General features: G+C 39.9%; 1 protein-coding gene across 1 annotated transcript in view; it reads left to right on the plus strand.

The window, feature by feature from the left end:
• Positions 1 to 4,006, plus strand: part of Il1a (interleukin 1, alpha) — a 10,709-nt gene extending 6,703 nt beyond the window's left edge. The window contains exons 6-7 of the mRNA XM_005400596.2: positions 452 to 576; positions 2,607 to 4,006. Of these exons, the coding sequence (XP_005400653.1) occupies positions 452 to 576; positions 2,607 to 2,795 (314 nt within the window). The 3' untranslated portion in view covers positions 2,796 to 4,006. The remainder of the gene's footprint in view (positions 1 to 451; positions 577 to 2,606) is intronic.
• The last annotated feature ends 10,539 nt before the right edge of the window (positions 4,007 to 14,545 follow it).

Genomic DNA, 14,545 nt, shown 5'->3' on the forward strand with positions numbered 1-14,545 from the left:
GCTGGCATTGCAGGCATGTGCCAGCACTCATATATATGTATGAAATTGAACTTGTTCATGTATATATGAAATTGAACTCTTTTCATATGCATGTATCAGCTTTCTAAACTCTTCCACTTTCTAGGTCATTATGAACTCATGAGCTAACAAATTATAGGGTCTTATCCCCCATATGTAACCACAAGAGACTCGGCAAGTATTTAATCTGCCCTTAAATAATGCTAAAAGCATTAACTATTTACCTGTCTGGTAAATATGTGGATATTGTAAATGATACAGAGATGTACAGAGTTCTATTTCTGACTTCCAGGTATTTATTTACAGTAAAGTTGGAAACCTAATTACACAAACACACACACACACACACACACATACATACACACACAATCTGCATGAATGTTTGATTTTATAAAAATAAGTTAACTTTCTTTTTGGCTCTTCCCTTTGCCAGTGAAATTTGACATGGGTGGTTACATATCAGCAACAGATCAGAGTACAAACCCTGTGACTCTAAGAATCTCAAAAACCCGTCTGTTTGTGTGTGCTCAGGAGGAAGACCAGCCAGTGTTGCTGAAGGTCAGTTGTCCCCAGTCTCCAGCTTACCCTCATTTATTCCCCAGTGATGCTCCTAGCGGCTGGCGCTGTCCTCTTCCCTTTCTGCCACAACCCCCTCTCCTGCACGCCCCAGCCCCATCAGATTTCTTACCTATCCTCAGAGGCAGAATCTGTGAGAAGGACAATGGGGGTGGCAGGGAAAACAGGAGATACATTACCTACTTTCTTCTTTATATTCTTTCCTGACCCTATTCACCGCTCATCCCAAGGCATCCATGGATTCCACCTGACTACAGAACACCTGGCATTAGGACATTGGGCCCCGCCCCTGAGAAACTTAGTAAGCCAACCAAGATCAGAGAGGGATGACCACCTGTCAATGGCCACAAATCAAAAATCAGGAAATCAAGATTCAAACTCTGATCCTCTCTCTCCAGTGCCACTCCCCCTTATCACAGCCCCTCTCCCACTTTCCCCCTCAAATACTCCCTCTCTCTCTCTCTCTCTCTCTTTCTCTAGCATTAGATGTTTTCTCAATGGATAAGTAGTTAATTCTCATTCAGTAAATGTATACTCCAATGCGTCCTACCACAATTAGAATTTATGGAACCAGTAAAATAAAAGTGATTTCTATAGATAGGGCAGCAGCTTTACTCAGGTGTTCATTCAGCAAGTATTATTTACTGAGGACCTTCTAATATCCAAGCATGGTGCTGACAGCTGTAGGGGCAGTGGTATATCAAAATCCCTATCCCTGTAAAACTTAGCCTTCTGAGACCAAGGCAAACAACCAACAAAAAGTGCAAGATGCTGTAAAGAAATTAAATAGGGCTCTAAGAGGAAAAAAATGGCAGTGTACTATTTAAATGGCGTGGCAAATGCAAAGATGAGAATTGCTGGTAGAAAACAGCATACTATACAAGAGGATTAGTAGAGTGGGGCATTTAAACAGAAGTCCTATGTGCTCCTAACATTTTGCTTCATAAGTCCAGCTCCAGGACTGTGGGGTATTTCGAGGAATAAAGGTATGCAGGGGCAATGCTTATATGGTTTGCATTGGATTTCATTTGCAGTACAATGAAAAGACATTAAAAGATTTCAGATAGCATGATGTCCTGACCTCATTTATATTTCTGAAATGCAGAATATTCCAGCATAGAGAAAGCAGAGGGCCCAATTAGGAAGTTATGGCTGTAGTCATGGACATAGGGTAAGGTGGAAGTAGAATCGGGTTATATTTGGGGGTTAAAACCAATAGGAATAAGAAGAGAGCTTCTACTTGCTGAAATGGAAAAGCTAACAGAGGAATAGGCTTGGGAAATAAAATCTTTGCTGATATTGAAAATCCCCAGGAAACCTCAGAAGGATATTTACTAGTTTTAGATCAAAAAGAATAAGAAAAAAGCAACTCAACATAGAATGTGGAACACGTTTCCATGAAAGAATTATGTTATATTCTGTACATAGGAAGAACATAATTGAAAGAGATTGAATTCAAAGTGTTCAGCTGCTGATCTATCTAGGATAGGACAGTGGCGTGTGTGTGTGTGTGTGTGTGTGTGTGTGTGTGTGTGTGAGTGTGTGTAAAAACCTTTAATGTTTTACTTAAATGTGGAGGTGAATGTGATCTAAATGCTAAATTGTTTTCCCAAAGGTATGATTTGCACATTTAGAGGTTAAAATTTTTAGAGGTCTTAGAATCATTGGTGCTCAGATCTGGAGCAAAATACCTTATGCCTATGTTGAAGGCAGGACACAAACAGGGTTTCATCCCCACCTGCCCAGTTAGTGAGACACTAGCTCCATTGACAATCTTCATGACTAATTTAGATCTCTCTCCAACTAATTAAAGAAATCAACTCTTATGAATAAACTGGGCCATACATCTAATTAGCATGTAATAAGTGCTTGATGAATGAATAAATGAATGAAGAACGTGTATCATCATGTTAGAGTCATAGTCCTAACGTGCTGCTTCTCACAAAAGCAAATGCCAAAGGATCGGGCTTCAGTTCTTGTTCTCTAATGTAATTCTGTTCTCTTTATCATAGGAGATGCCTGAGACACCAAGAGTCATCACAGGTAATGACCTCAACCTGATCTTCTTCTGGGAAACTGAAAGAAGCCGTAATTTCTTCAGGTCAGCTGTCAATTCAGAGTTGTACCTTGCCACAAAGGTGAACAGTGAGGTGTTCATGGCCAAGGCACCAACCTATATGAAAGATTTTCTGATATCCTAAAACCAGCCTCAGCTCTGGAGTCTGTTAGTCTGTATGTACCACGTACATGAAGAAGTCGATCTCTACTCTTACTCATTTGCTGAGCATGTGCTGAGCCTTTGTAATTCTAAATGAATGTTTACCATCTTCGTAAGAGAAGGGAATATCTAATAGAACCAACATGAACGTATAATGCTCTTTGTTATTTAAAGGACACCCTATACTTTGCACAGTACCAATCATTTTAATTACCATTTTTCATAACATTCATAGAAGGACCAGGGCTACTGACAGCAGTTCCCAAAAAGACTCTACTCATACTACAGGCAGGTTAACCAAGGCATAAGAAAACTAAAAAATATACAAATAGCAGTTGGAATGACAAACCACAGGCCTAGGATTCCATTCCAACTTTGTGCCTTCTGCTTCTAAATTACTGATAGACTCTTAGACAAATAGGGATAGTTTCTAGGATCTTAGTTTTACCATTTTCAAAAAGGGGAGAATGATACCTACGTCCTTCCTGCCTCCTTTTTTTGGTTTTGTTTTGTTTTGTTTTATTTTTTTGGTACTGAGAATCAAACTCATGACCTTGGGCTTTCCAGGCAGGTGCTGTGCTGCTGAGCTATATCCCCAAACCATCTGTTTTTTTTAATGTCAAATAGTAAGGCCATTTTAGTCAAACAACTCTTGAAGCTGAGCCTCAAGAAGAAGACAGACCATGGAATGTTATTTTTAAGTTATTTATACAAGTATTTATAAATATATTTAAAATAATTATATTATTATTATTATATTTATGGCGGCTCCTTGCATCCTCTAAGAGTGACCAGACATGCTCAACAATGGTAGAGTTTCTAGGCTGAGTAAGTCAGATGAAGCACTCCAGAGCACTAGGTCCAAGTAGTGCCTTCTCTGTAGCCCTGAAGCTCTGTACTCTAGTACTTGGGAGCCCTATAATATGACAATAAATTTATATTAATTACTTTCTTTGAGATGATAACTGAAATCTATATTAATTACTTTGTTTGAGATGATAACTGATAATAACAAGAATGTTTCATTCTTGCCTTGTCATTCTTGAGTTATTCAACTTCATGCATAATTAAATTCAACTAACTAAAATGGGAGGATTTTAACTTGGCAACCATGGGACCACTGTTATCTGAAATTTCTTTTCTGAAATGTAATCATCTCAATCAAAATTGAATAAAGCAACAAATTTGATTGGACCTATAGTCTGTTGTCTTTTGTGTTTTGGCTTTGCGAGGACGTTTTGGTTGTGTTTTGTTTTACTTTGTGTGTGGGAGGAAGTTTGTTTTCTTATGTGTTGTCGTGATCACCATTTTAGTCCGTGGTAATTAGCAACAAATAGTAAAAATTCACATAAGTAGCTATACTTCATATTACTTTATAAAACCAAGCCAAGACATTATAATTCTTCTCTCACCTTTATTAACTGCCAGTGTACATAAATGGAATTAAGAATGATACTTCCAGGCCCAGTTAAAACTCACTGAACACGCATTCATATATCCATACACTAAACATGTGTTCATATATTCATGCAAACTCATACAGTATCACCCTAACAGCAACTAACAGGTCCATTGAATAGCATGAATACAAGATATATTGAGTTGGAAAAAAAAGTTAAAATCAAAAGAAATTGAGGATGTGGAAGAGAAGTTCAAGATAATCCTGTTTCTTCATACTGAAAACTGGATGATCGGTAGTATTTTAATCAGTATATTTTGGAGGAAATATAAGTGCTTCTCTATTCCAGGATGAGGTAAGAGGTGTAAAATTTTAGACACATATTTGAGCTACTGCAAGACACTCAAATGTAGATATATACTGGGCAGATGACAATGTCCCTGGACCTCAAGAAAACTTAGGAATAGATATAGATTTGGGAGGGAGTAGTAGTTGTACAATAGGCAAAATCCCTAAAGTAACATCAAAGAGAGAAGAGAAGAAAAACATTATGGTGGGGGCTGGGGATTTAGCTCAGCGGCAAAGCGCCTGCCTGGCAAGCGTAAGGTCGTGAGTTCGGTTCCCGGTACCGGAGAAAAACCAAAAAAAAAACAAACAAAAAAAAAAAACCATTATGGTGAACCCTGTTGGTTGTCCATGCCAGCTCCCCGTCTTTCTTACAAAGTCCCAGTTCCATTAAGAAGTCAGTGTGCCTGACCCCAAAAAAATGAAATTAAGAAGTTTAAGTTCATATTCATTCTATGTTCACATGACCAAGGTGTGTTGACTTCATCCTTTCCAGTGAGTTGTCAAATTTCTAGGTACCATTTATGGAAAAAGACTTTCTGTCCTGATAAAAGCAACAACTACAAGGAAGAAGTTGTTTTTTTTCTCTTTTTCTTTTTCCTTCCTGCCTGAGACATCTTCCAGCCGGCTGTGGAGTTTGGAATAGTGGTAACCAATTTGTAAACACAGAGAAGGTACAGCCACATGCTGAGGAAAGCACAGAATGGAAAAAATAAATTAAATGAATAAATAAATAAAAGAGAGAAAGAAAGAAAGAGAGAGAGAGGAGAGAGACAGAGAGAGAGAGACAGAGAGAGACAGAGAGTGAGACAGAGACAGAGACAGAGAGAGAGAGAGGGCGAGAAAGGGAGAAAGAAAGAAAGGGAGGGGGGAGAACCGGCATCTCTGACAACATTTTTATACTAAGAATCTACCTCCACAATTTAAGAAAGCAAGAAATGCCATTGTTATTGTAATGGTTGATACTTTGTGTCAACTTAAGAAGTTTAGAGGTTTAAGCAACTCAGCTGGGAGCCAGGGTCCTACTTTGTAAATCTCCTCATCCTGTGCAAGTCAAAGAGATGGTGTGAATGCTACACTCACCCTGGAGGGGGCGATAGCCTGCTTACAATATAAGGGAGGAAAATGAGGCTTGCCCCGGCTCTTTTGCTCTTGCTGTTTTTGCTGCCTTCTGCTACCTTGAACTGTTGCCCCTGTGCCATGCCACCCTGCCTTGGGGCCAGCTGATTATGGACTGAAACCTCCACAAACTGTGAGCTTAATCAGCCTTTCCTTCCCTAATTTTGGGTGTTGAATATTTTGTCTCAGCAACAAGAGAAAAGTAGCCAAGACAGTTATTAAGCCCTTTTCCTGGGCTTGCTTTTAACCTGCAACCAAAGTGAGCATAATTGATACACAGAACCATAAAGACTGGGTCTCCTATTTGATTCCCCTTGTTATTTCTTTCAGCCATCAGTCTTACCCCAACTCTGGTTAGATTAAGACTAAGTAAGACTTGCTTCCTTGCTGTTCTTTGGTTTTAAGAAATATTTAAGAACTCTTTTAATATTAATATATTTAATAGTTTAAGAAACAAGGAATAAAAACACTGAGGAAGTAGGGGCTGGGGATTTAGCTCAGCGGCAAAGCGCCTGCCTGGCAAGCGCAAGGTCGTGAGTTCGGTTCCTCGTACCAGAGAAAAACCAAAAAAAAACTTCAAAAAAACAAAAAAACACTGAGGAAGTGACACAAACTCAAGAACTCTTAAAAAGTATACCTGGTCAGTTTCTGATCAATAATGAAATATTGAGTCATTGTACAAATGGCCTCAGGGTACTGTTCTCCCAAGACCAGCTACCCATGTGCTCTTCCCTACCTCCATCACTGCCTGAAGAATAAGAGGGACAGAACAATGAGGCAGAGTAGCCTCAGCACTGAACTCAGCAGAGTTTATTTTTTTTATTGCAGTCCTATGCATCAGTTTCCAAGTTAATGTGAGTAAACCTAAATCCCTACCTTCAAGTATACAGCACAGACATAGAAATCCTCCCCCCGCTGAGTCACTTCTCTTCTTGACACTTGAGAATTCCCACACTTGAACTTTTAGGGATGATAGAAGTGTTGGGATACCAATAATTATTGTGATGGGTATAAAACATTCTTGTGTACCTACTGCTATTCCTTGATTTTGTAGAACGTTTTTCAAGATGGTCCTCGTGAGTCTTGACAACATTGGTTTATTAATATATTTCGTAACATTTTTTGCCCAAAATTGGGAACAGTACTCATGATACAATCAGCTCAGCACAGCCTAGAGTGGGGTCCTCTTCTTCTTGTTTTGGATGTCATGCTTTTGTTCAGACAGCCTAGGCAGCATGGGCGGAAACCCTATGGCACACGCGTTGCAGCAGGCATGCGGAGCCCTCTCTGTTACCATGCAAGCCATGTCACCCCAGCATTGCCCCACGAGCCAAGCATTGGACGGCGCCACACACAGGGGCCATGGACATGCTCAGAAAGGAGCAGTGGCACCAGGCAATGATGTCACAAAATGCAGCCCCTCAGCCTCAGTTCATCCCAAGCTTTCGTATGGCTGGTCGAATGCACTGCCAAGGATATATATATTTTTGCTTGGACTGGCTGTGAATTTTAATACAATCATTTTCAGTAACACAAAATTCTAGCTTTTAGTTTTCTTATGAAAAATTTAAATTTAATATCCAAGATTTATCAAAGAGATATTCTAATTAAGCAACAGATTATTTTAGTGCTGCACTGGCTCCTGGACATATTTGAATCTGCAGCATCATATTTAGTGATTTGTGAAGAATTTATAAAACGAAGGGCAAGGATATATATATTTCCTTGAACTGACTGTGACTTTAGCAGAAACCCACACAAGGTAGGAAATGCACTCAGATGCCTTTTTCAGAGAAGGCCAAAAGCCGGTAGTCAGTGAAACAGTGCCCTCTTGTGGCAGTGGTCAGCAAATTAAAGAGGAACCCCAGCTGAGGATCACTGCCATAAACTGTTGATTCAGGGAATGTAATTTTTTTAGTGTTAACTAATAGTGTTATCTATTTTTGGTATAGAGTTGTATGGGTGTTTCATTTTTTAAAATTTTACGTTTTTGTAGACTCCAAATCTTGAACACCAAAAAATGACTACAGTAAGAAAAACAAAACTGAAAACAGTGGAGATCATTCCAGGAGGCCTGGATGGAGTCATTTGGAGTGATTGGACACAATGCGAAACATTACGTATTCTGTGTAGTGACAGTGTTGTGTTTCACACATCAAGTGTTAGACGGCAGGCACTTCGACGTCAACCACAAAAGTGGTGCCGAACTTGGTGAAACTAAAACCAGTAGCTTTGTTTTTGCAACACTCTTCCTTCTTGTTGTTGTTTTTTGTTTGCTTGCTTGTTTGTTTTTTCAAGTAAGGTTCCTCTTCTTTTTTTATTGTTTATTGGTACAATGTAGATATACATAATGATCATATTCATCATAGGGAGTTTGTACCTGCATATGATATATCTTGATTCTTCTTTTTTCCCAATCCCTAAAATAAATCACGTGACAGCTGTCAGCTTTCAAATTTCACTGTGCAGAGCAAGACATGGCAAGCTCCTCTCTGATAGGGATTTTATCAAAATGTCCATGTTGTCTGGGAGTAATTCCCTTTTTTAGGATTTTTTTTATTTTAAAGAGAATTTTTAAAAAACACAATAAATGGTACAGAATGTCAAAACAAGATGAAAGGAAATTAACAGTGGTTATTATATTGCATATTGTTATCTTCAAAGTAGATGTTCATATTACCAGATATAGACATGTAAAACTGATCAAACAATATAAACACTAACTGGTCCTGTAACTCCCTTTTTCATGATTTCCCAAACAAGGAAAAAAGTATGCAATGCATCTCTGAGATGCCACTTAGCAGAAATACTGTTAAAGATCGAGTCCTGTACATGGCAAGTGATGTTAGCACCTCACTGCTGACTTAAAAGCAGTGCCTGTTATTCCATGCGCTTGGATGAAAGCACAGATATAAATGATCATGCAAGGCTAGCAGTAATTTTGCTTTATGCTTTTGGTGACATCATAAGAGATGAGCTGGTAAAACTGATGTCTTTGCCTGGAAGAACACAAGAAACAGAGACCTACAGTGCTGTGATAGAGGCTTTTTTGCCACAAGACATAAGACTGGAAAAAGTGATTTCAATTACTAGTGATGGGGCACCTTGCATGCTAAGGGCAACATCTGGTTCCATACAGCTCTTTGTTAAAGAATCAAAATATCCAGTCATTCAGTCGCATTGTATTATACAGCCAGAAGCTCTTTGTGCCAGAGAAGGCAGCAAAAATTAGATGATATCCTTAAAGATGTCACAAAAATGGTGAATTACATTATGGTTTGTGCTTCTAGTTTTTGATAGTTTCAAGCACTTCTTGATGCGGTTCAGGCACAGTATAATACATTACTTATACACAATAGTGTCCTGTGGCTGAGCAGAAGATGAATCCTGGAGAGATTTGTACGCTGCTTGGATGAAATCAGACTGTTTATGAATGAAAAAGGGTAGGAATAGCCACAGCTCACTGATATGGCCTAGCTTAACAATCACTTTTTTAAAACAGATTTTATACTACACTTCAATGTACTGAATAAAAAACTATAAGGTACAGGGAAAATAACAGAAAGATTTTGTGATGTGAAAACATTTTAAAGAAAGCTGCAAATTTTGAAAGAGGATGCAAAAGTTGGCAGATGCAATATTTTTCAAATCTAAAAATGCATTTTAGGAAATGCTATATTTGCAGACAATCCAATAAACCATCAGGAAATCCACAAGGAAATTTCTAGCATTATAGCAGCTGCAAAGCAGAATTTTAGTGACAGCTTTTTACAGTTCTGTAAGACCGCAACAATCCTATGATGTCTTACTTTTCCAGACAAAGCCAAATTTTGAGAACTTTATCTTTCCTGATTATACTGGTTAGATTTTGGAAATCTGGAAATGGAGCCATTGGAATTTCAAGGAAGCTCTATCTGGAAAAATAAATTCTATGACCTGCAAGCAATAATTGAGAAGACACAGTGTGAAGGGATGACAAAGGACCATATGGCTGGTAGTTCTGAAAATGAATTCTTCAAAGTGTGGCATCCAATGTTAAATAATATTAAGTCAATGGAAGCACTTGGGGTTGCTTTTCCTAATTTGTGTGGATCATCTTATGCTAGTGAGCAGCTGCTTTCAGCTTTCAATTGTATCAAATCTGATACAAGAAACAGACTAACAGATGACCTGAACGCTGCATATGGTGCTGTCAAACTAACGATGTTTAACAAATTATCAGCATGCGCACAACAGAAAGAGCATATTAATTGTGCAAAAGCATGCCAAATGCAAACTTTCACCTTTCAATAAATGTTGGAGACCACTACAAAGTGGCTCTGAGCAGGATTTAATATTAACCAATTGGCTTTCTGTGTTCACTTGTGAATCTGTCCAAGGCCTAGACTCCTTATCTGGAAATGGTGGACTCATAGTAAGTGAACCTTGGTGAGTCACTAATCCCTATTAGAACATGTAGTGGTGAATGAAACTGGAAAGTCTCAAAAGATAAGACAGGATCACAGCCAGGGACACCTGGGTCAGATGTCAACTAGATGAAGACTAGAGCATCAGGCATCTCATTCTTCAGTGGATTGACTTCATCCCTTACTTGAGTCCTTGAGTGGTTCTGCCCTTCTTGAGTACTCCCCTCCCTTCTTCTGATAACCAAATAAATATGGGCCACCCAGAGAAGGTCGTGGTCTTAGCCCTGAGAGAATCTTGAATTATGTGAGAGGGCTTTGATCCTCCTGGGGCCCTGAAATCATTCCATTTGCCTCTTTTTATTTAGCCTTTGCCATACACTCATTCAGGAGATTGCAGACCTGATCAGCCTGCAATAACTAAGGGATATTATTAACTTCATAAATAAAAGCTGGTTGTATCACTGAAAGCTCTGTTATTGTGTTTTTCTTTTAAGACAAAAATATTAATGTATGAGCTGTTTTTTCTAAACTAAAACCTCAGTATTCAGGTTTAATTGTAGTGTTGAGTTTTGGGTTACAGTTTAGGCACTTGGTCTCTAAAAGGTTCACCATCACTGGCCTAAGCATTCTTTTTGTGAGTACCAGGTGACATGGCTGATTCACATAGTACTTGCATAGTACCTGAGTTACATTTAAACTTGGAACTTTGAGGAGGGGCTCTGGCACACGGGGAGCCGGGCAGTGGGGAGGCCAGCTCCCTGCCTTACAGGCACCCGAGAGGAGGGTCTCCGGCCCACGGGGAGCCACGTGGCTGCGAGCACTGTTGCGAGCCGGCCCTCAGGCCGGCCAATGCCGCTCAATTGAGAACTACCATGACACAGAGAAACAGTGACACAATTGGCCCACCATGCACCGGCTACAGATGCCCACCCACGGACGTGAGTGAATCATTCAAACATGGAGAAACCCCTGGAAATATATGACACACAACAGGTCACCCTTGCTCCTGCCGTTGAGAACCAGAAAGGTCCAGAGTCAGCGGAGGAGCAGCTGCTGAACAAGGACTCGGAGAACATAAGAATACAGACTAAACCCAAGGAGTCAGAGGTCCTGCGGACTGGGGTTATGAGAGCCGTTCGGAAACTGTAAACCAGGAGGACCTTACACAATACTTGCAGAGACTCCCTGGAAGCCGTTCTTCCCCTGACAGTACAGGCTGTGGTGGAGCTCCGGAGAGGTCTGCAGCAAGATTCCTGCAGCCTGTGCTGACGGTTGGGGAGAGGACACTAACTGGTTGTGGGGTCCCAATGCTATGGGAGGCTGGAGAGAAAAAGCAACAAAGAATGGCTTTCGCCCCAGGTGGCTCACTTGAGATGTTAGTAAGAATTGCCTCCTCAGTATTCTATAGCCATGACGAGAAGGAGGCCAAGGAGAGAAAACAAAGAGACCGAGAAAAAGCAGCTGCTTTTGCTGCACCACTAAGAGAAACAGACCCTAGGTCTGATTCCTGGGGCCCCAAGAACTCAACAACTACATTCGTCTGCTACCACTGTTAAAAGCCAGGCCACCTCAAGAGGAACTGCCCTAAGAGGCCCCATGGGCCATGCCCTGGATGCAAAGGTGACCACTGGAGATCGGACTGCCCTCTGAAGTGGAGGCCCCAGAGCTCAGACCCATCCTACCAGTTAGTCCAACAGGAATGAGAGGGCCTGGGGCATAGTCTGCCCTCTCCCTCTGGCCAGACCGTCATCTCCATGGAGGAGCCCTGGGTAATCATGACTATGGAGGAACAAGAAAACAGCCTGTTGCTAGACACAGGTACGAGTCTCTCGGTCCTTCTTTTCAATCCTGGCCTTCCTTCCAGCTGTCACACCTCAGTGACAGGAGTCACTGGTGAGGAGGTAATATGCTATTTTTGACACTCTTAGGTTGTAACTACTTGTTAGATCCTTCTTGCGTATCTCTGTCTTCCTGAGAAACCACTTTGAAGATACCACCATGTATTATAGCAGCTATTGATATTTTCCTACTAATCTACCCATAACTCTGTAATGTTTGTATTGTTCCTATCCTGTTTCATAAATGGATGCATGTTTATTATTATGTGTTTCCTACAACAACCATTGAGAATAGTTAATGATTATTCAATAGGTCACTCATGTATAGTTCTATTTATTTTCTCTTGAAGATACCTAAGTAGAGTACAACAACTATTAATAATCTCCTACCTCTTTTGTCTGTAACTCACTATTATTTGTCTATTTGTTTTCCTGAGAAACTATCTTGTAGATAACAATATGTAAAACAATAACCATTGATAATTTCCTACCACTTTGTCTGTAATTTGGTAAGCACCCCCTATTATTATGTTATCCTTCTTTTACTCTTTAAAATAAAATAAAAAATAAAAATAAAAAAATAAACTTGGAACTTTAAATGCATCCCTGTTAAATGTAATCTTGTTAATCTGGTCCTAAGATCTTCCTAGATTGTTCTGAATTCTCATTATCTTACTTGATATCCTGGTTTTCCCTCTTAGTTTATGACATTTGCGACTGCAAAAGCATCTTTTATTTTGCTCACATTATACAGTCTTAAAAAATAGGTGTCTAACACTTATACAGAATCATCGATCCTGTTTCTGCCCTGTTTTATTTTAAACGATTATTTTTGTACTAAGAAGATTAAATCTCCAGGCATGATGTCATACATCTACAATCCTAGCATTCTGAGAGGTAAAGGCAAATTCAAACTTAGCCTGGGCAACTTAGCAATATAGTGAGGCCTTGTCTCAAAGTAAAAAATAAGAAGGAATTAAAGATGTAGCTCAGCATGAAGGCCCTGGGTTCAAGGCACAATACCGCACCCCCCCAAAAAAAAAAAATATATATATATATAATGAGAGGGTACCAAAATGCTAACCATTTTGATTTTTTGAATGATTTATACATTTATAGCTTTTTGGTTACGTTTTCATACTCTTAAAGAGAATGCGTGCATATTAGGCAGGTTTCCTATTAAATTGCCTAAACCCACAGCTTAAAGGAGAGCTTTAATTTAGCTCACAATTTCAGGGGTTTCAGTCTATGATCATGGTCCCAAGGGAGCAACACCATGGCAGAAGGACATGGCAAAACAAAGCTGCTTAGCTCATGATGACTGCAAAAGCAGAGCAGGGCAATGGTGCCAGACAGGAAGGAGCCAGGAAGCAGACGTAGACCCAAAGGTCACTCCTCTGTGACCTACTCAGACACATGCAGAAGTGTGCTTTATTAATCCCCTCAGTGGCTCCCAAGGCAATCAAGTTGACAGTTAAATGTAACCTTCACTATATAATTACATGACAACAGACCAATTTACACAGAATTTATCACTTAAAAACACCTTATTCAGCTCTACCTAAAATGCATTAATTTCCCTATATTTCAGTTTATAAGAAAAAGAGAAGTATCCCTACTCCATTTCTTCCTTTTTATAAACAGAGTGGTCTTTTTTGGTACCCTCTTGCAACCATGGTATTCACTCACCATAAATACTCTATGAAGTCACTTAATATTCTTTTTTCTTTTTTTGTCTTTTTTTGAGACAAGATCTCACTATGCAGTTAAGGCTGGCCTTAAGCTCACTTTATAGCCCAGGATGGCCTCAAACTCACAATGATCCTCCTGCCTCAGCCTCCCAAATGCTGGGATTACAGGTGTACACCACCACGCCCAGCCCATTTAACTTTCTTGTGGATTCACTGCTTTTCCTTCTCCTTCCCTTCTCTATCCTTCATTCTCACTGACCAAGAACACCTTTGCTTTCCCTTTTGAAAAACATATCCTCTATATATTTCCATCAGAGTAGCTGGCAAATAATAAAAGGCCTATGCCACATTATGAGCAAACAGGCTAAGTGTCCTGGAGTGAGGTAAGCTGAGGTCTTCCGGGTGCCTCGTATTCTCTAACATTAGTTTTTCAGTAGTGTCTATGCCCAGTCCTCACTGCTGGTAGATTCTGATTCAGTCAGTCCAGAATGGGGCCTTGAGCACCACTTTCCTCCTTCGTTAAGAACAACTGGATTAAGGTGTTCTCACTGTCGAAGATGGTTTCATCATATGGGTAACAACAGACTCCATGGGGCAAGTCAATCCAGACTTAGAAGAAGTGAAACCACACGTTTCATCAACTCAGCAGAGGCCTTCTAACAGCCACAGGGACATAAGTGTACCTTATGTGGAAATAGCATGCTCAACAGAAGGGTCCCCATTTCTCTCACTCATTTCTCACAGAAGTTAAAAGGCCTGGCAAGTGGGTACTTGCCCTGATTTTTCCTCTTCTGAAAGGCCTGCAGTATTCTGCCCAAATGAGAGAGCTCTGTGGAATAAGAAAAACATGAGTAGATTGTCCCTGGCTTATCCTCTCATCTGTGACAAACCAACAGCCAACATCATACTAAATGGACAAAAACGAAAAGCTTTCA

Source organism: Chinchilla lanigera, unplaced genomic scaffold (genome assembly GCF_000276665.1).
Source record: "Chinchilla lanigera isolate Chin_1 unplaced genomic scaffold, ChiLan1.0 scaffold00069, whole genome shotgun sequence".
Classification (NCBI taxonomy): domain Eukaryota; kingdom Metazoa; phylum Chordata; class Mammalia; order Rodentia; family Chinchillidae; genus Chinchilla; species Chinchilla lanigera.